The following is a 21103-nucleotide window of genomic DNA, read 5'->3' as shown; positions in this document are numbered from 1 at the left end:
AAAAAAAACAAAAAACCTTCTGCAGGTAGGAAGCAGCCGTGGCTCCTGCTCTGCTGCATAATCATGTTAATAATGTGAGTAAAATGTATTATTGGCACATAAAACATGCAATTATGCTGCAGAGCAGCTGCCACGGCCAGCACCTGCCTGCGGAAGGTAACTAGGGGACAGGTCAGTGAGGGCTCAGCGACCTGTCAGCGGTCTGCATTATGAGTATATAATCAGAGCACACATACACCGAGCCCACCTGAGGAGCTTATTACCTCAAAACGGAAAATAAAGATCAAAGAACAACCACAAGACGGATTTAATTAACCAAGGTGTTAGTTTAATCAGTATAACGTCGCCGACCTGACGCTGTCTGTAGGTTACTGTGCACAATCCTGCTGACAGGTTCCCTTTAATACCTAAAGGCTCGTTCTCACATCCGATATTCTCGTACGATTGCTATCTGAGGTGATCTTGCGTCAGCCGATGCCCATCGGGTCGTGCACATTGTTGGAAGGTGTCCTGCACCTGTGCGATACACCACCATATTTTACTGTCTGTCCACAATGGCCGGCCTCACTGTCTTCGGAAAACAGTCTCCTTTATGCACACTTGTCTCTTGGTTTAGGCCTGGAGACCTGTGGCCGGGCATTGGCGACCATAATGTCCCATTAAATAAGTTTTGTGTGACAGCACGTCTGCTCCGGCCCCGCCAACGTCTGCTCCGGCCCCGCCAACGTCTGCTCCGGCCCCGCCAACGTCTGCTCCGGCCCCGCCAACGTCTGCTCCGGCCCCGCCAACGTCTGCTCCGGCCCCGCCAACGTCTGCTCCGGCCCCGCCAACGTCTGCTCCGGCCCCCGCACACAGGGCTTGTTTCGATAGACTTTCGCAGAGCGTTCTCCTTTTTAAATCTATCTCATGAGCAAAACTGACATTTTCTTTCATTCCTGTCGTTTGTACCCGGTTGAGACTTTTTACTGTCTTTGCAGTATCAGTTTGTTACAAGTTATGTTAGACGACAACAACAAAAAAATACCACTTCCAATTCTTATGTTTTTTCTAAACTTTTGTTTTATATTTGTCATTCCAGGATTTAAAAAAAAAAAATCAACTCTTTGCATTATATTCTTGTGTTATATCAGATTTATAGATTTTTGTCATTCTCAATTGAAAACTTTATTATTTTAATTTTGTGACACTGTGAAGAGCCTGTGTGTAAGTCACCACCTTTTTTTTTTTTTTTTTTTTCAGAAGAATAAAAATAGTGACTGAATAATGATTGACATGTAGTGATTGTTTTTTTTTTTTGTTTTTTTCATATACAATTTTCTGCAAATCACAGCCCCATTCAAGGATGTGATCTTGTAAGATCTCATAAATTAAAACAGACTACAAATGTTTTCTTTATTAGATAATTTTTTTAAATCTATTTAAAGTGCAAAAAATACAGAAAATAAGCCGTATGCACTGAAAGTGAACTATTTTCTGTATACCGTATATACTCGAGTATGAACCGACCTGAGTATAAGCCGAGAGCCCTAATTTTGCCACAAAAAACTGGGAAAACTTAATGACTCGAGTATAAGCCTAGGGTGGAAAATGCAGCAGCTACTGGTAAATTTCAAAAATAAAAATAGATACCAATAAAAGTAAAATTAATTGAGACATCAGTAGGTTACCGTAAGTGTTTTTGAATATCCATATTGAATCAGGAGCCCCATATAATGCTCCATACAATTCACGATGGGCCCCATAAGAAGCTCCATATTAAAATATGCCCATATAATGCTGCAAAGGTTAATAATGGCCCCATAAGATGCTCCATAGAAACATTTGCCTCATACAATGGTGTATAAAGGTTGATTATGGCCCCATAAGATGCTACATAGAAACATTTGCCCCATACAATGCGGCATAAAGGTTGATGGCCCCATAAAATGCTCCATACATTATGCCCCATAAGATGCTCCATAGAATATGCCCCATACAATGCTGTATAAAGGTTGATGGCCCTATAAAATGCTCCATAGATTATGCCCCATAAAATGCGCCATAGGTTATGCCCCATAAAATGCTCCATAGATTATGCCCCATAAGATGCTGTATAAAGGTTTATGGCCCCATAAAATGTTCCATAGATTATGCCCCATATGCTGTTGCTGCTATTAAAATAAAATAAAAAAAATCACATGCTCACCTCTCGTTGCTCAGGCCCCCGGCACTTGCGATATTCACCTGTCCCGTTCCACCGCTGTGCGCTGCTCTGTTTTCTGGCTCTCTGACTGTTCAGGCAGAGGGCGCACACTAACCACGTCATCGCGCCCCCTGACCTGAACAGGCAGAGGTAGACGGAGCGGCGCCTGTTGGTGGAACGGGGTCAGGTGACTATTGCGCAATGCTCACCCTCCCTGTTATACTCACCTGCTCCTGGCGCGGTCCCTAGCAGCTCACTGTCAGATGGTCTTTGGGAGCCGGCAGCTTCTTCCTCTTTTTTCAGTGGTCACATCGTACCGCTCATTAACGTAGTAAATATGCGGCTCCACCCCTATGGGAGTGGAGTCCCCATATTCATTACTGTAATGAGCGGTACCATGTGACCGCTTAACACAGGAAGAGAGGTCTGTGCCTGGAGATCATCGGAGATGCAGGGACCGCACCAGGAATATGGTGAATATGTGACAGCCGCCGCTCCTCCTTCCCCGACGGCCCCCTGGGACGACTCCTCGAGTATAAGCCGAGAGGGGCACTTTCAGCTTAAAAAAATGGGCTGAAAATCTCGGCTTATACTCGAGTATATACGGTATATCCTTACTGGATATGAGAACTGCAGTACCACTAAATATTGTGCAGCGCTGTTCCTGGTAAAAGAAAGTTAAATATGCAAATTGTCTCTTCAGAGAGGAAGAGCACTTGAAATCTAGCGCCACCTATTGGAAGTAGCAATCCTAAACTTCATTGGAGAGTGACATGCCTGTGTAAGGAGACTTATGACATGCCTGTGTAAGGAGATGTCTCTTCAGAGTCTTGGTAGTTTCACCCATAGCCGTTCATTAGATGCGGTAAATCCGCATGGTTGACTGAGCACAATTAACTGCGTGATTAAAATGCAGGTTTTGGGCTCTGCGAAAATACGCTGCATCCAAAACGTTATTTCCTGATCGTGGGCACATAGCCTAAGGAGAAATGTTGCCCCTTAGATGCCAGTTTTGAGCCTCTCACCTAGCCAAATCTGATCTCATACTTTGCACTAATTAGGGGCAACACCCTGAAACACGTGTCTGCGAATAGAGATTCTGGTTTGGCTTTTATCCTAAATCATATGGCAAGGCTCGTTAACCCCTTTCTGCCATTGGACGTACTATTCCGTCCATGTGGGGTGGGCCCTACTTCCCAAGGACGGAATAGTACGTCCAGAGCGATTGGCCGCGCTCACGGGGGGAGCGTGGCCGATCGCGGCCGGGTGTCAGCTGACTTGCAGCTGACATCCGGCACTATGTGCCAGGAGCGGTCACGGACCGCCCCCGGCACATTAACCCCCGGCACACCGATCAAACATGATCGCAGTGTTCCGGCGGTATAGGGAAGCATCGCGCAGGGAGGGGGCTCCCTGCGTGCTTCCCTGAGACGATCGGTACAAGGCGATGTGCTCACCTTATACCGAGCGTGTCCTCCCTGCAGGCCCCGGATCCAAAATGGCCGCGGGTCTGCATCCGGGTCCTGCAGGGAGGTGGCTTCACAGCGCCTGCTCAGAGCAGGCGCCGGGAAGCCTCCCTGCTGTGCATGTCAGATCGCCGATCTGACACAGTGCACAGCAAAGTGTCAGATCAGCAATCTGTCACTTTACTGTGATGTCCCCCCCTGGGGCAAAGTAAAAAAGTTAAAAAAAAATAAAAAAAAAATTCCTAAGTAAATAATAATAATAAAAAATATTGTTCCAATAAATACATTCCTTTAAATTTAAAAAAAACAAACAAAACAATAAAATTTAGTACCGTAACAACCCGACCTATAAAACTGTCCCACTAGTTAACCCCTTCAGTGAACACCGTTAAAAAAAAAAAAAAAAGGCAAAAAACAACGCTTTACTATCATACTGCCGAACGAAAAGTGGATTAACACGCGAGCAAAAAGACATAAATAACCATGGTACCGCTGAAAACGTCATCTTGTCCCGCAAAACACGAGCCGCCATACAGCATCATCAGCGAAAAAATAAAGTTATAGTCCTCAGAATAAAGCGATGCAAAAATAATGATTTTTTTCTATAAAATAGTTTTTAATGTATAAAAGCGCCAAAACATAAAAAAATGATATATAAATGAGGTATCGCTGTAATCGTACTGACCCGAAGAATAAAACTGCTTTATCCATTTTACCAAACGCGGAACGGTATAAACGCCCCCTCTCCCCCCCCCCCCAAAAAAAAAGAAATTCATAAATAGCTGGGTTTTGGTCATTCTGTCTCACAAAAATTGGAATAAAAAGCGATCAAAAAATGTCATGTGCCCAAAAATGTTACCAATAAAAACGTCAACTCGTCCCGCAAAAAACAAGACCTCACATGACTCTGTGGACCAAAATATGGAAAAAATTATAGCTCTCAAAATGTGGTAACGCAAGAAATTTTTTGCAATAAAAAGCGTCTTTCAGTGTGTGACGGCTGCCAATCATAAAAATCCGCTAAAAACCCGCAATAAAAGTAAATCAAACCCCCCTTCATCACCCCCTTAGTTAGGGAAAAATAAAAAAAAATGTATTTATTTCCATTTTCCCATTAGGGCTAGGGTTGGGGCTAGGGTTAGGGCTACAGTTAGGGTTTGGGCTAAAGTTAGTGTTGGGGCTAAAGTTAGGGTTTGAATTACATTTACGGTTGGGATTAGGGTTAGGGGTGTGTCAGGGTTAGAGGTGTGGTTAGGGTTATGGGTGGGATTAGGGTTAGGGGAGTGTTTGGGATAGGGTTTCAGTTATAATTGGGGGGTTTCCACTGTTCAGGCACATCAGGGCTCTCCAAACGCGACATGGCGTCCGATCTCAATTCCAGCCAATTCCGCGTTGAAAAAGTAAAACAGTGCTCCTTCCCCTCCGAGCTCTCCTGTTTGCCCAAACAGGGGTTTACCCCAACATATGGGGTATCGGCGTACTCAGGACAAATAGGACAACAACTTTTGGGGTCCAATTTCTCCTGTTACCCTTGGGAAAATACAAAACTGGGGGCTAAAAAATTTTTGTGGAAAAAAAGATTTTTTATTTTCACGGCTCTGCGTTATAAACTGTAGTGAAACACTTGGGGATTCAAAGTTCTCACAACACATCTAGATAAGTTCCTTGGGGGGTCTAGTTTCCAATATGGGGTCACTTGTGGGGGGTTTCTATTGTTTAGGTACATTAGGGGCTCTGCAAACGCAATGTGATGCCTGCAGACCATTCCATATAAGTCTGCATTCCAAATAGCGCTCCTTCCCTTCCGAGCTCTGCCATGCGCCCAAACGGTGGTTCTCCCCACATATGGGGTATCAGCGTACTCAGGACAAATTGGACAACTTTTGGGGTCCAATTTCTCCTGTTACCCTTGGGAAAATACAAAACGGGGGGCTAAAAAATAATTTTTGTGGGAAATTTTTATTTTTATTTTTACATCTACATTATAAACTTCTGTCAAGCTCTTGGTGGGTCAAAGTGCTCACCACACATCTAGATAAGATGAACTCTACTTCACGAAAATGGCCGCCGCGATAGCCATCTGCGCACGCGCGGATGCCCGCGGCCATTTTCCTGAAGCCGCGGCCAGCAGAGCGCCGCTTCTGCGCACGCGTGGCCAAAGCAAGATGGCCGCGCCCACCGACCACCAATGGAATAACGGACATCGCTGCCATTTTCACACCCCTGTGCAGGATTCGGGACCTTGGACATGCGCACACCACTACGCCACCAACGGAAAACTACGCAAGATCTGGGGGAAGACACCACGCCCATCTGACCTGACCAGCCTGATTGACAGGCGAAAACAACTACTTTGGTAACGTATTTCGGCAGCATAGGTGGGGAATCGGGGTCCACAAAATACACTGTTGTAATGCACAGCTCAGGCCCTATTTAACAGTATTTTTATCTCATACCGAAAAAACGGGGTGATAGGTTCCCTTTAAGGGGGGGGGGGGGAGGTGGGCAATCACTTTTTCACACAGGGCTCTGTATTTTTGGATTTCTTTTTATCTTAATAATAGAGACGTTCATTTAAAAACTGCATTTTGTGTTATCTTTGTCTAATAATTACATTTGCTTGGCAATCGTGAACATTAAAGTGTGACAAACATGCTATAGAATAGAAAATCTGGAAGGGGCAAACACATTTTCACACAACAGTGTGTGTATGTGTATATATATATATATATATATATATATATATATATATATATATATATATATATATATATATATATATATATATATATATATATATTAGAATTTACAGCAGGGCATATGCTCATTTTGTCTTTATTTTAGGTTTTATCATATTATATAGCAAAGTGTACTTACCATTGCTCATTTTGCCTTTGTATCCGGCTACTTCTCTTTTCCATTAGGTCTATGACAGCACATGTTTAAAAACTGACTAGCTGAATCCTTCTAAGCTCTATGTTGAGACAGGAGGTGAATTTTCCCTGAATGAGTCATGAGTCACTGCAAAAGGCCCTGTCAGGAAGGAGGGAGCAGCTGGGTCCGGAGTTAGAGGTGAATGATAAATACAGGGACCAGAGACGTCCTATTTCTACATAGAGCATAGAAAATAGACTTCCTGTTTCTACACAGAGCTAGCTGGGTAAAAAAAGGCAAAATGAACAATTGTAAGTACAAAGTGCTATATGATACCATGATAGCAATATATTAAAAATAGCGATGAACGAACCCAAACTGTAAAGTTCGGGGTTCCTAGCGCACACCTAGTGTCTGGTGCTGAATTCTGAACACTGTCTTCTCACGGTAGTCCGTTTTAGTGTTCTGGAGGGAGAGAGTGATTCTCTGGGGGTACTCTGCTTCTTTTGGCAGCCCTTGAGCCCTTACTATGACCATATTACAGAGCCAGAGTTCATGTCCCTATTTGGGGTTGGTGTTCAGGTTCGAGATCGGGTGGAGTTTTGGTACCTGAACCGAACTTTGGACTAACAGGTGGTGGTTATCATGGGGGTTGCGAAGAGGATATCTTCCACCAGATGCCCAAACAGATAAAATGGATTTTCTTGCCCCCATTTGAGAAGAGCCTATCCAGCAGCATTTAGACAACAAAATATAAATGAACAAGCATGATCAGAGGTAAAACAATAGGGGATGATTATACTCTACTATCATAATCCGTCTGATGAAGGTCAATGAAAGGACTGAAACGTTATAATTTTGGATTATACTTCTCAAATAAAACATTTTGAATAGCATTAACCTTTTGAGTGCCGGATTTTTTGAACATATATGATAAAGGAATTGGTAACTCTTATCCGAGCACCAGTATATACTAAGGAGTGACGTGTCATTGAATTTGAGATTCAAAAATAATGTTGTGGCCTAATATTTACTAGAGACAGTCCTATGGACAGATAGAAACGAACACTATTGGAAAAGTGGCCGCCCGAGAGAGAATTATGTAGCCGTCAATTTCAAGAAGAGTAAAGGTTCCTTTGGAGGCGCTTGTTCCCGACTATCGGACCATGAAACGATACCAACAATCTTACGACAGTAAACAAAATGGGAGATGGATTGTTTATGCTGCCACATAAATCCTCGTTACACCGGACGATGTCTTGCTGATAAAACAGTTGTGTTACAGGTAACATGATGCTGTATGGGGACAGGGCGACCGTATTGGCATCATAATTCACCAGACCAGTATCCGAGCGCTGAACGACTGGTCTATAATCGTTCAACAGAAAATGAGCCAATTATACCTAAAGATATCCGATGTAGGCATCTCATGAACTTCCTGAAAACAGGACAAGGGTCATACCCCTAAACGCTGATATGATCTAGGCCTTTAATCCACTTTGATGACATACTCAAACTTTGGCAAAATCGTGGGTTACCCAATCACGGAGGTGAAGAGCGTGGAAAACGGCACTTTAGATGGTCCCAAAGGGCTAAAGCTTGAGATAATGTAGGAGACGGCGAGGACATCTGCAAAAGTAGTAAATCGGGGGATAGTGATGTTGCATTTTTTTCCCCTTATTTTTCATCCACCGTCATGATTGTGATTGTGTCCCAGAGCATCTGAGATACTTGAGTCACCTCGTACTTGGACACGAGCCATTGATATTCAATGCTGTGACGTTCCCTCTGTGTTAAGTCAGTCTTATAATGACTGTTCTCAGTTGATAACTAAGGAGTCTATTATTTTCTTAGGTTTTACAGCTCCTCTCCGAGTGACAAATCCGGTTACAGACCTTAGAAGTGAGGAGGAAGAACCGAGCTGCCCGGCTAAGTACTTCAGCGTGGTCTGGTGCAAAGCCTCCAAGAAAAAGCACAAGAAATGGGAGGGAGATGCAGTTCTCATTACTAGAGGGAGATCGGTGACATTAAAGGACATGGAGGGCAAAGATATTGGAAAAGGTAGTGTGTATTTTTCTCATAATTTAAAGTAGAATGATAGAATGGACATGAGTCATCGTGTCCAACCCCCCCTGCTCAATTCAGGATTCACTAAACCATCTCAGACAGATGTGTGTCCAGCCTCTGATTGAATTCAAATTTTAAAAAACTGACAGTCACATCCAAACATAGACTAAGTGTGAACAGGTGCTGAACCTAGAGTCATCAAGTCGTATACGGTCAAATAAATAAGGCAACACACTGCGGCGCCAAAACATGCAAACATGAAAATTGAATTGCATTACTGCACTAGAAATATGAAAAATTGAGAAAGTTTAGCGCATAAATTGGCCAATTCATGTGTACCTTGTAGCCACGATACGGTATTTCTCATATACCAGGGCCTAGCAATGCCTTTCCTCTCTGACAATAAAGTCTTCATCTGAATGGGAGCCTAATGTGAGTCCTCTTTGACTAAAATCTCTCTCTCTGTTCAGCACCTGTTCACACTTAGTCTATGTTTGGATGTGATGGTCAGTTTTTTTAGATTTGTATTCATTAGCCTTCTGACTGAGCACTCCTCCTTTTAGCCACAGGTGTTTTCAATCACTGCAGGACCACTACCCCTCCACAGAGAGAGAGAGATTTTAGTCAAAGAGAGGACTCGCATTAGGCTCCCATTCAGATGAAGACTTTATTCTCAGAGAGGAAAGGCATTGCTAGGCCCTGGTATACGAGAAATGCCTTATCGTGGCTACAAGGTACACATGAATTGGCCAATTTATGCTCTAAACTTTATAAATTTTTCATATTTCTAGTGCAGTAATGCAATTACATTTTCATTTTTCATGTTTGCATGTTTTAGCGCCGCAGTGTGCTGCCTTATTTATTTGACAGCCTCTGATTGAAGACTTCCATTGAAGGAGAACTCGCCACCTCTTGTGGCAGCCTGTTCCACTCATTGATCACCCTCACTGTCAAAATTTTTTTCTAATATCTATTCTGTGTCTTTTCCCTTTCGGTTTCATTCCATTGCTTCTCGTGTTTTCATCTGCAAATAAGAATAATGATGATCCCTCTACACTGTGCCAGCCATTCAGATATTTATAGACAGCTATTAAGTCTCTTCTTTGCCTTCTTTTTTGCAAGCTAAACATTCCCAGATCCTTTAACCGTTCCTCGTAGGACATACTTTGCAGTCCGCTCACCATCCTATTAGCTCTTTTCTGAACTTGCTCCAGTTTTTCGATGTCTTTCTTTTTAAATGTGGTGCCCAGAACTGGACACAGTAAGAAAAATTGTTTAAAAGAGCATAATAAGTATCTCCAAATCTGAGATATACACTACTGTGATAGGGGTGGAAAAATGCTGCAAAGTAAGAATGCTTTAAAAAATAAAAGTGTTAATATTTTATTTTTACCAAAATGCAAAATGATTGAACAAAAGAGAAATAGATATCAAATCAATATTTTCTGTCACTGTCCTTCACATTCATTAAAGAAGCCCTCCTCCTCTTCCCATCCATCAAAGTTTTTATGCACTTAATATATTGCAGTCATCATATATAGTGCTGTGCGCTTACAATTGCTCGTTTTGCCTTTCTGCTCAGCTAAATCTTCCCTTTCCTATTAGGTCTATGACATTATGTGATTAAAAACTGACTAGCTGACTCCTTTCGAAGCTCTATGTAGAAATAGCAGGTCAATTTTCCCTGTATGAGTCATGAGTCACTGCAAAAGTCACTGGCAGGGTCAGGAGGGAGCAGCTGGGTCAGGAGTTGAAGAGGGGAATGATTAATGCAGGAAAAAGAGACTTCCTCTATCTACATAGAGCAGAGAAATGAGAAGAATTAACTGGGTAGAAAGGAAAATGAGCAATTGTAAGTGCACAGTGGCATTGAGAAGACTAGCAGAGTTCCAGCAGATACAGAAGTGTATTTCTCTCTTATAAGGTGATAGTATATTGCTTGGACATGCCCTTATTCTAGGAACGGTAGGCTGGGACTCACACTCATCCTGAGACTGAAAGGGACCAAGTTGAAGTGCTACTTTCCCTTCTAAGTTTCTTGTCCACAGCGAGGGTCCCGGCGTGCGTCGATGTGCAGTGAGGACGACGCAGTGTTACCCCGGTGCATCAATATGCCATCACATTATAAGAGAGGACTTCACCTTTAATGGTGGCCAAACCTAGTTTGCTGTCGCCACAAGTAGGTGATTGACTGTGATTGTGGAAGACGAACCATGGACATGTTGGATAAGGATCTCCCACCATAGACTCGTAGGTTGATGATGGAGACACTCTGGTCCAGTAAGCGCGCCGTCACCTGTGTTGTGTCCCTACATGTGTGTGGATTTCTTCTTCACAGGGTCGGGATACAAGCTGAAGGACCTGGAAAGCTTGGATGAAGGCCACACACTGATGATTGGTGGAAAGGAGATTGAGGTGATGGGTACGATCTCGGCAGAAGATTTCACCAGCGGCAGATGCTTTCACTCAGCAGTAATGGCGTCCACCCAAACTCCATCAGATCACGTCCCAATAAAACCCTTCACCAACCCAGTGAAAGACCGAAGCAAGGAAACCAATGCCACCAGAGACCTCCAATGCTGCAAACCTCGCCACGACCCCGGCACACCAAGTACTCATTTCTAAAACCTCCCATTAGTTGCTGTCCTTCTTTGGGGATTCTTTTTTTTTTTTTTTTTACATAAATCCATGTATTTGGAGTTAAAAATATTTTGTTCAATTGGGTTTCATTAAAAATGTTGCACTATTTGGCTCTTACAGGCTCTTTATTTCCTGCCACATTCAACTTTGATCTGGTCTGTGGTCATAAATCAGCTGAAAAAGACAGATAAAGAAGTAAGAAACTCCATAAGAGTGAGCTCACTGACAAATACTCAGTTAACTCATTCTGCAGCTAGCAATAGACAGAGGCAATAGACAGAGGCTGTAGAAGGCAAACGGTGCGAATTTTTTTTTTTTAATGAAACCCAATTAGAAAACTCCAGATTCTGCAGATTTTAACTTCAGATTGGTCATGGATTTGCCACCGCTTTGACCTTATGTATGGCAAAGGGTGAACATCCACCACATGTGAACATACCCCAAGCTGAATTCTGTTTTTGGCATTTTTTCTTTCTTCCTCTGACTACATTGTCTATATCTTGTTTTTTTTTAAGACTCCATAGTAATGCCGAGACCGTCGAAATATCACCAGCAAGTGTTCAATAAGCCCGGCTGCGCTGTTGTAGACATGGTGGTGGATCCATACCTGGCCGTCCATCTACGGCCCCATCAGAAAGAAGGGATTCTGTTTCTTTATGAGTGTGTAATGGGCATGAGGTAGGAAAGAAAGTTTCTAAAAAAGAAATATAGAATTACAATGGAAGCCATTAAAAGGGCGGATAAATCGCACCGCAGCGCTCGGACTGGCCGGCGGCCCTCCCGACACATAGAAACATATGAGACAGTCACGCTCTGGTCAGGAGATTGTGGTCCGATCTCGCTCCGATCTGTATGGTCGTCTGACTGCGTCCTAAGGACAATCCGCTGTCAATCAAAATTCCTGCTCGTCTGCTGATGATATGGTTCACCTTGGCATAAAAATCATCTCAGCAGCACATCACCTGGTGTAAGGGCTCATACAGACGTCCGTAGGTATCGGTCGGAGCATGGACCACAATGGATAGTCTGCGGATCTCCTGACCCGAATTTGACAGCCTCATAGGCATTTATGACACTGTCGAGTTCAGATGGCTAGTCTCAAAGACAGACCGTCCATTACGGGCCGAGATCTACAGACGTGTGCATGAGCCTTAAGAGAATGTGCTGCCGAGATGCTGCATGAGGCAGAACGATCATATTAGTAATCATTCTGCCCTTACGGAGTTTGTATTGGCCCCGTGTAAACAGGCGTCCCTGGAGTACAGCGCTCGGTATTACCGGCGGCTCTATAGGCAATGGATGGAGGGTAGGTCGAGCCCTGTTTAGATTGCTGGGTGGGTAGTTCCCAGTGGGTTGGACCCCCCCATCGATCAGGAACGTAGCCCCTATCTTATCGTTAGGGGATAACTTGACCCTATAATCTTTGATTACAGGCACACATAATACAAATATGAATGATGTAACAGTATTCATTATTCTTTTCAGGCTTTTTTTTTTTTAAGTAAAAGTTTTGTTTTTAGGCATTTTTATATTTGCACCAAATTCATTATGAGTTTTGGACCATTTTTATTTTTTTTTCAGCCCTTGTCATTTTGTAGGTTTGCTTTGACCACGTGAGTTCGGTTTTCATTATCCAGATATTTTTGCACAATTCATTCGCTAAAGTTTTTGCACAATTCTGATCCAGACAGACAGTGGATCACAAAATCGATCTAATTATTTTTATTTTTTGGCGAACCGGGAGGGGGGGGGATTTTCCGCAGTAAATTTCCTATTTTTAAGGGGTTGTCCATCTTATAGGATATTGTTTTCCTTACTTAAATGCATTTAACTGAGGCTAAATATCATTTTTGTAATTGGGTTTCACTAAAAATTTTCCATCGTTTGCCTTCCTTAGCCTTTTTTTAAACTGATCAAAATGATCACTAAGTGTCTCCCGGCTGGAATCATTGGCTGACCGCTGTAATTTGAATTCAGTGGGTTGTGTGTAATGCATGACCTGATTGGTCCTACAGAGAGTGGGAAACAACCTCTATTATGGTGCCCAGATGATGATGCTGAACAGAGGACCTCTGTATGTAGTAAAGGGGTTATCCCGGCTTGGGACTCTTGTGCAGTCACTCTGACTTGTGAATTTTCACTGTGCCCGCTGTCAGGAATCGTCAGCGCAATTTGCATACTTCAGGTCACATTCCGACTAGACATGCGCACGTCTAGTCGTCACATGACCGCATGTTTGCAAATCACATACTTGCAAGTCACGCACCAGGCTCCGGCACCAGAGAATCCTGACAGCGCAGACTATGAAGATTCACAAGTCTGCAGTCACATAGAGTGACTGCAGACTTGATCTCCAAGCATGGCCTACCCCTGTAAGTCAGAGTTCTTAACAAGAGTATATAAAAATGTTTTTGTTTTTTTTTAACCCTTTAATTTTCACTTTTTCTTTTTTTTTTTTTTTTTTAGAGTCAGTGGCCAATTTGGAGCAATCCTGGCTGATGAGATGGGCTTAGGAAAAACTCTTCAGTGTATCTGCTTGATCTGGACTCTTCTACGTCAAGGTCCCTATGGAGGAAAACCCGTCCTGAAGAAGGCTCTGATTGTTACCCCAGGGAGCCTGGTGAAGAACTGGAGGAAAGAATTTCAGAAGTGGTTGGGAATAGAGAGAATGAGAGTATTTGCAGTGGATCAGGTACTAGCCGTACCATACCTTATAGACAAGCCGACTTTTCATAAAGAATTACCTTAAAAAAATACCACAAGAGAAAATGAAAAATAAAAAAGTGACTTAAAAAATCCGACAGATGATGAATCAGGCCCCAGGGCTTTCTGATGTATCCATACTTTGTTCTGTGCTCAGACAGGAGCGCCCTGAGACAGGTCACCCTAATTTTTAGCTTTGCCCTTGAGGATGAGGGATAAGGCTACGTTCACATTTGCGGTCAGCGCCGCAGCGGCGCCGCATGCGTCATGCGCCCCTATATTTAACATGGGGGCGCATGGACATGCGTTGTGCTGCGTTTTGTGCCGCATGGCCGCAAGCGTTGGACGCAAGAAACGCTTCAAGTTGCATTTTTTTTGCGTCCAACTTTCGGCCAAAAAGGACGCATGCGGCGCAAAACGCAGCGTTTTAGCGTGCGTTTTGCCGCGTTTTTGTTTGCGTTGTGCGCTGCGGCGCCGACGCTGCGGCGCACAACGCAAATGTGAACGTAGCCTAAATCGGAAGCACTTCCTCCTTTGTGCAGTGATCCATTTTGTGTCTTTCTCCCTAGGATCACAAAGTGGAGGAGTTCCTTGGTTCTCCTTTGTATCCGGTGCTCATCATCAGCTACGAGATGTTATTACGTTCTCTGGAACAATTACAGAGCCTGAGCTTCGACCTCATCATCTGTGACGAAGGCCATCGTCTAAAGAACAGCTCTATAAAGACGACTTCAGCGCTCAGCAGCTTGTCCTGTGGCAGAAGGATCATCCTGTCTGGTAGATTTTTTTTTGTTTTCTCTAAAAAAGAAACTAAAACATCAAGATAAAAATAGAAAAGACAGACTCCCAGATGAAGCTTTTCAAGCGAAACGTAGATCCCTAGCTCCCATTATGGCATTTATGACTGTATTACTGCGGTTACTCTTCTTTATTTGGCTGCTTGAAGGGGTGCAAGCTACCTTTTTTTTCTAAGTGTTTTAGCTTTTCTGGCAGGCTCATTTTGGGTCCCCACACATGTTTGTGCAGTCGATTATTGCCTTACATCCCTTGACTCTACTTTATTTTCTATACTATTTCTTGACTGCAAGCAAATATATATTTTTTGTGTTATGTGTTGTCTTTTTATGGTTCTCTGTGCCAGTACATTTACATGGTATAGGCATCATGTTCAGCTCTACACCTTCGTGGTAGCAGTCAATTTGGCCATATTACTTGTTACCCGTTTTTTTCTCAATGTCTGAATTGCATTTTTTAAGACGTAATGGGGAAAGACTCCTCATCTTTATATTTTTCTTATATATAAGGATTTATCATTTCCAGTTATGAATATAAATAGGTTTCCAGACTTGTAATGCTCTTTGCTCTCTTGCAGGCACTCCGGTCCAGAACGACCTCCAGGAGTTTTATGCATTGATCGACTTCGTAAATCCAGGAATTCTCGGCTCTCTGTCCACTTACAGAAAAATATACGAAGAACCAATAATTAGATCCCGGGAGCCTTCAGCAGATAAAGTGCGTAGAGTCCGATTTTGGCTTCTCATATCAGCACATAACCCTCCATATTACATATAGCAGGGGACAACTTGTCTAGATGCCTTTCATTATTGTTAGGAGGTTTAGTCCAGAGATTATCTGCCTTGGGTTGAGGAAAGTGTCCGCTTTATCCCCAGATGCAGTACAATGTTTGTCCATAGTCTGTGTGCGATCTTGTACCTCCGTCCCATTCCTATGTAAGATACAGACCTGTGTAGGAGGCGATTCGCAGGGGTCCCATCCGGCATACTTATCGGGCCACTGGGCCAGGGTCCTGTGAATTTATTCACTCATCGCTAACTTTTCCATATCATTATTTGTATTAAAATAAAATAAAAAATCTTGCAATTTTCATAGTGGCCACTAGGCCTAATACTAGACTCACACTTCCTGTTCTGTACAGATTACTTTTCAGCAGTCTAATTACCATCACAGACAGGATTATAATGGCAGGTAACACCTTTATGTATAGTAGATGACTCAGAATCCACCATTCAGGATAGGTGATGTTACAGTTCACACCCCCCCCCCCTTCCTGCACAATACCCTCTGCTTAGATCAGATCATGCCTAGAAAGCTTTCCGCTTATATAGTTGGTGGACCTTATAAGAAAAAGTGCTTGTGCATAGCAGACAAAAAGTGCTTGTGCATAGCAGACAAAAAGTGCTTGTGCATAGCAGACAAAAAGTGCTTGTGCATAGCAGACAAAAAGTGCTTGTGCATAGCAGGCAAAAAATGCTTGTGCATAGCAGACAAAAAGTGCTTGTGCATAGCAGACAAAAAGTGCTTGTGCATAGCAGACAAAAAGTGCTTGTGCATAGCAGGCAAAAAATGCTTGTACATAGTAGGCAAAAAGTGCTTGTGCATAGTAGACAAAAAGTGCTTGTGCATAGCAGAACACTCCTCTTAAACTTTGTGTAAAGGATTTGTTGTTGTTTTTTTCAAATGGTTTAACACTGTATATTCTTTAATAATTTTTCATCTTAGGAAGCAAAGAAATTAGGAGATGAAAGAGCCACAGAACTTGGGCGTTTAACGGGTCTGTTCATTCTCCGAAGAACCCAGGAGGTCATTAATAAATTTCTCCCTCCGAAGATTGAAAGTATTGTTTTCTGCAAACCCTGTGTGTTCCAACTGGATCTTTACAAAAAGCTCCTGAGCTCCTGTCTTGTAAGGCGCTGTTTGCAGGGCTCGGGAGAGGGTAGTCCTCACCTCGTGTGTATCGGGGCACTGAAGAAACTCTGCAACCACCCGCGTCTGCTCTATAAAACCATCCAGGTCAGTGTGAGTTATACAGGATTCATAGATCTTATGTGGTTATGCATCATTTCTAAGATCTCTCGTTTCATTCTTCTTTCAGCAGAAAAGCTCCAGCGTGGGCTGTGAAGAGCAGAGCTTCTACGAGACTTTAGCTGAGCTCTTTCCCCAGGATTATAGCAGTAACACAGATTTGGAGGCTGAATCTGGAAAGCTGCAGGTGTTAGTAAAATTATTATATGCCATAAGAGAGCAAAGTCCCTCTGAGAGGTGAGTGCCATGCTGTTTGTTAGCAGTTTGGTAATGAGAAACATTGTATTGGAGGGAATTTGTGCCTGATCCAAGCAATGTATCACTTACTGGGCTGCTTATTGTAGTTTAGAAAAAAAAAATCACATGAGATTATCACTAGAGGACTAATAAACCTACTGTCATGTAGTCCTCCATATTCATGATCTCTGTATAACCTTGCCTCTATCACAGATTGGTAGCTTCACACTGTGCATAGGCAGAAAGCAGCCAATCAGTGGTGTTATACAGAGCACAGCATTCAGAGAACTGCTAGATCTTGAGCAGAAATAACTGATTTTATCAAAACTGCAGCAAACAGCCCTGTAAGTGAAACATTGCTGGAATCAGGTTCTCTGTCACTACGTTATGCTGCTCTCAGATGGGGTTGCAAAAATAGGGTGACTGATTCCCTTTAAGGACTCTTCTGTGTCCCTTAAAAATGTGTAAATCCTTTTTGCATACACACACACACACATATAATGGATCCTGTGCCTGTACCCACGAGACCAGGAGCTGGTCTTAATCACATAGCCGGACTCCTGATGAGACAGTGGTGATCGGTGTGAGCTCCAGGCCCTGAGATTTAACCCATTAGATGCTACAGCTGGTAGCGACTGCTGCATCTAAACGGTAAGACAGACAAAGGGGGCTCCCATCCGCAACACAATGGCGGAGGTGGCAATGTGTTTTCATGGCATCTGGGGGCCTAATAGTGGTCCACTTACCAGCCATCTCAGCGCTCCTGGTTGATGCTGCCAGGTTTTCAGCTCGATCTCGAGCCATGGCGACTTGATGGATGAACGATCTGTAGGAAGATGGATTTTGTGTAAGCCTAGATAGGTCCACCAGGGTCTTCTCCGCTATTATTTTGTAGAGCGCCTTCTGACCTAGGGCCGCATCTTCCAGCACTATATCAAATTCCTTCAGTTGTCCTCTCCAACAAGTTTTCTTGGCCTAGTACGGAAGTAGATTGATGTGCGTCTCATCAGCCGGGGTAGTGAGGTCCTGAGTATGGGGCGGACAGTAGGTGTGTCTTGCAGACATGAGGATAGAAAGAAGGAGGTCTTGTGAGACCCGGACATTGTCTGGGAACATACCAGTAGTTTAGGGCAGAGGTGTATGGCGGAGCTGGCCGTGGACAGTCCTGAGTATACCTGCCAGCATTCCTGGATTCATTATACGGCCGATTAAGGTGATTGGCAGACTGGAGCAAAGTGTCAGTGAAACTCGGGAGGCCACGGAGAGCGATGTTGTAGTAGTCTAGGTGGGAGATGATGAGGGCATATTGAATCAAACACTGGATCTGAGAAATGTTCTTGAGGTGGAGGTGGTGAGGGTTTGGACGTGTGGGGTGAAGGATCGGATGGAGCAGGAGGCTGCACAGAACATGTACGGGTCTGGCTGGATTACGTCAGACTAAGCCATGGACTCTTGTATTTGCAGAGTTGTCCTGGTCTCCAATTATACCCAGACCTTAAATATACTACAAGACATGTGTCAGCAGCATGGATACAAGTGCACCAGGCTGGACGGGCAGACGCCGGTCACACACAGACAGCAAATAGTGGACGCGTTTAACAGCAAGTATTCGCCAGACTTCATCTTCCTACTTAGCTCCAAAGCGGGCGGCGTGGGGCTGAACCTGATCGGAGGCAGCCATTTAATCCTATACGACATCGACTGGAATCCGGCCAATGACATACAGGTTTGGACAATTGATGTCATCCGGTTCTTTATTTTTTTAGCTGCTTATTAACCCTTTGGACTTTTAGGCCATCAAGTGCGGACACAATGTAGAAATTTGCCGCAGGTCTCCAGACCCAAACCCAACATCCCCGTAGACTTCCATAAGGCTGCTGAGTTTGGGGCAGGAGAGCCATAGTCGGACCTTACTAGGACTGTGAATATTGGATGTGTGAATCCGGCCATAGGATACTGGAATAATCTCTGACGGAGCACCCGTAGAGGAACCAGTACCTAGTCCGCTGCGTGCACCCAGGGCTTCTGAACATTCTCAAGCTCTGGGTGAGATCAGCCCGGACCCCAAAAAGTTCACAATTAGGCCATGTTCCCACATATGAAGATGATGCATTTTTTACTTTTTGCAGGTGACTTTACCAAAATAGTCAATTGCAATCTGCACTTATTACAGCATTTTTTGTTGTGTTTTATTAATGCACTTTTCTCCCATTTTTATGCAATTTTTGGTCCAAATTTGACACCGAAGGTTTCTCTTTTTGTGTTAAACTCCGGGATCCCACACTTATAAATGCAATTACGTTTTGTTTTGTTTTTTACATGCATTCTTCCAGACCTATAAGAAACCTATAAGGGAAAAAAATGCACCAAAAAGCAGAGTTAACGGCATCTTTGAACATACTTTGACCGTGAGCTTTCAGGGAATTGCATCCCCTTTTTTAAACTGCTAAAACGCAGCAGATTTTCTCCCCATAAAACTCAGGGGAACGTGGCCTCAACTTTATTCAGCCTTTCACGGCTGAACTTCATTCATGCATCTGTATGAAGGCGCCAAAGACTCTGTAGCATCCTGTAATCTTACACTTTCCAGCTTTACAAGTGTCCTGGCAAATTCTACCAGAATCTGGAGCAAGGGGTGCAGCATTGTATGAATCCTGAAATGGCAATTCCTGTCTGTACCCCTGTACGTGTTCTGTACAAGTCCCCTCTGTAATGTAAAGTGCTGCGGAATATAATAATAATAAAATAATAATTATTATTATTATTATTCTGTATAATTGTGGAGTTATACCAACTCCTACCACCAGGTGTCACTGTTCTCCTTTCCTTCTGGACTGTGTAGTGCGCACACTGTCCGCCATCCTGTCCTCACTCATATTGCTTGTCTATATCTGTGCGCTCAACAATTTCCCTTAGGTTTTGGGCCCACAATGAGTTTTTGATACTGCATGTTTTCAGAATAAATTGTGTTACAGCACAGTGAATGGGATTTTTGGGAAAAAATAGACAAAAACGTGATAAAAACGCACTGAAATGTAATGAATAAACACAAGTAATCTAAATTAGCAAAGACTCACCAAATATTGTCAGTCATTTGAAGAAACTCTGCTGCAAAAAGTATACGCTGTGCTCTATCTACAGCTGGTGGATGACGCAAGGATCCAAGGTACAGAGGGCACTGGCTACGCGAATGTGCTCTCCTCCAAGTGATAGAAAGACGCTCTTTAGCGCCACCCATTGGAGGTAGCCCCCTTAGAAGTCAATGGCCCTGATTCATCAGTTGTGTTTTGGGGTAAAATCCTTTTTTCGAAAAGTCGTCAAATGATAAATTAGCCTAAAACGTTGGGAAAACCAAAACTAAAAGATAACAAGGACTGAAAAAGACTATAGAGTAAAATGGCCAGAATGAAACTGGCACCAAGATAAAAATGTGAAAAAAAACCCTTAAAAAACAAACAAACAAAGAACGCACAAAGTCAGTGATGAATCTGGGCCAACGTCTAACCGAGTCTTGTCCTAAAGGAAGAGACGTTCTTCTTCTGGAGACACCGGGTTGGCAGAGAGTCAGTCATTGACATTCCTGTTTGTTTTATAATTTGGATTTGTAATAAAAAAAATGCTGAATTTTTGTCTTTTCTGTTCCAGGCAATGGCTCGTGTATGGAGAGATGGTCAGCAGCGCACGGTCCATATATACAGGCTCCTGACTACAGGTACAAATGTACATGTCTGTGTGGCTAAAAGTGTGTGCTCTGCCCTGGATTATACACCTACAGCAGGAGTCCACACATGTCACTGAATCCCAATATGGCCGGATCACACCTCACAACTGATATGTAAGGGGACATAGCTGGCAGCTATGGCATAGTAATCTGTCACATAGGAGGGCAGCCCTGGTAATCTGGTCATATAGGAGGGCAGTCCTGGTAATCTGGTCTCATAGGAGGGCAGCCCTGGTAATCTGGTCTCATAGGAGGGCAGCCCTGGTAATCTGGCCATATAGGAGGGTAGCCATGGTAATCTGGTCTCATAGGAGGGCAGCCCTGGTAATCTGGTCATATAGGAGGGCAGTCCTGGTAATCTGGTCTCATAGGAGGGCAGCCCTGGTAATC

At 43.4% G+C, this 21103-nt stretch overlaps 1 protein-coding gene across 2 annotated transcripts in view; it reads left to right on the top strand.

Moving 5' to 3' along the window:
* The window catches only part of RAD54B (RAD54 homolog B), a 56772-nt gene that overhangs the window by 27101 nt on the left and 8568 nt on the right, over positions 1 to 21103 (top strand). Inside the window, exons 4-13 of one of the 2 annotated variants that reach the window (XM_077270967.1) lie at positions 8377 to 8583; positions 10928 to 11200; positions 11745 to 11907; positions 13696 to 13921; positions 14502 to 14709; positions 15305 to 15444; positions 16453 to 16743; positions 16826 to 16992; positions 18457 to 18718; positions 20638 to 20704. In XM_077270967.1, coding sequence (XP_077127082.1) covers positions 8377 to 8583; positions 10928 to 11200; positions 11745 to 11907; positions 13696 to 13921; positions 14502 to 14709; positions 15305 to 15444; positions 16453 to 16743; positions 16826 to 16992; positions 18457 to 18718; positions 20638 to 20704 — 2004 coding nt within the window. The remainder of the gene's footprint in view (positions 1 to 8376; positions 8584 to 10927; positions 11201 to 11744; positions 11908 to 13695; positions 13922 to 14501; positions 14710 to 15304; positions 15445 to 16452; positions 16744 to 16825; positions 16993 to 18456; positions 18719 to 20637; positions 20705 to 21103) is intronic. The other variant, XM_077270968.1, reaches the window with a different exon arrangement.

The sequence above is a fragment of the Ranitomeya variabilis genome, chromosome 6, assembly GCF_051348905.1.
Source record: "Ranitomeya variabilis isolate aRanVar5 chromosome 6, aRanVar5.hap1, whole genome shotgun sequence".
In the NCBI taxonomy this organism is placed as follows: Eukaryota; Metazoa; Chordata; class Amphibia; order Anura; family Dendrobatidae; genus Ranitomeya; species Ranitomeya variabilis.
The sequence above is the reverse complement of the archived record's forward strand: the minus strand, read 5'-3'. Positions and strand labels throughout refer to the sequence as shown.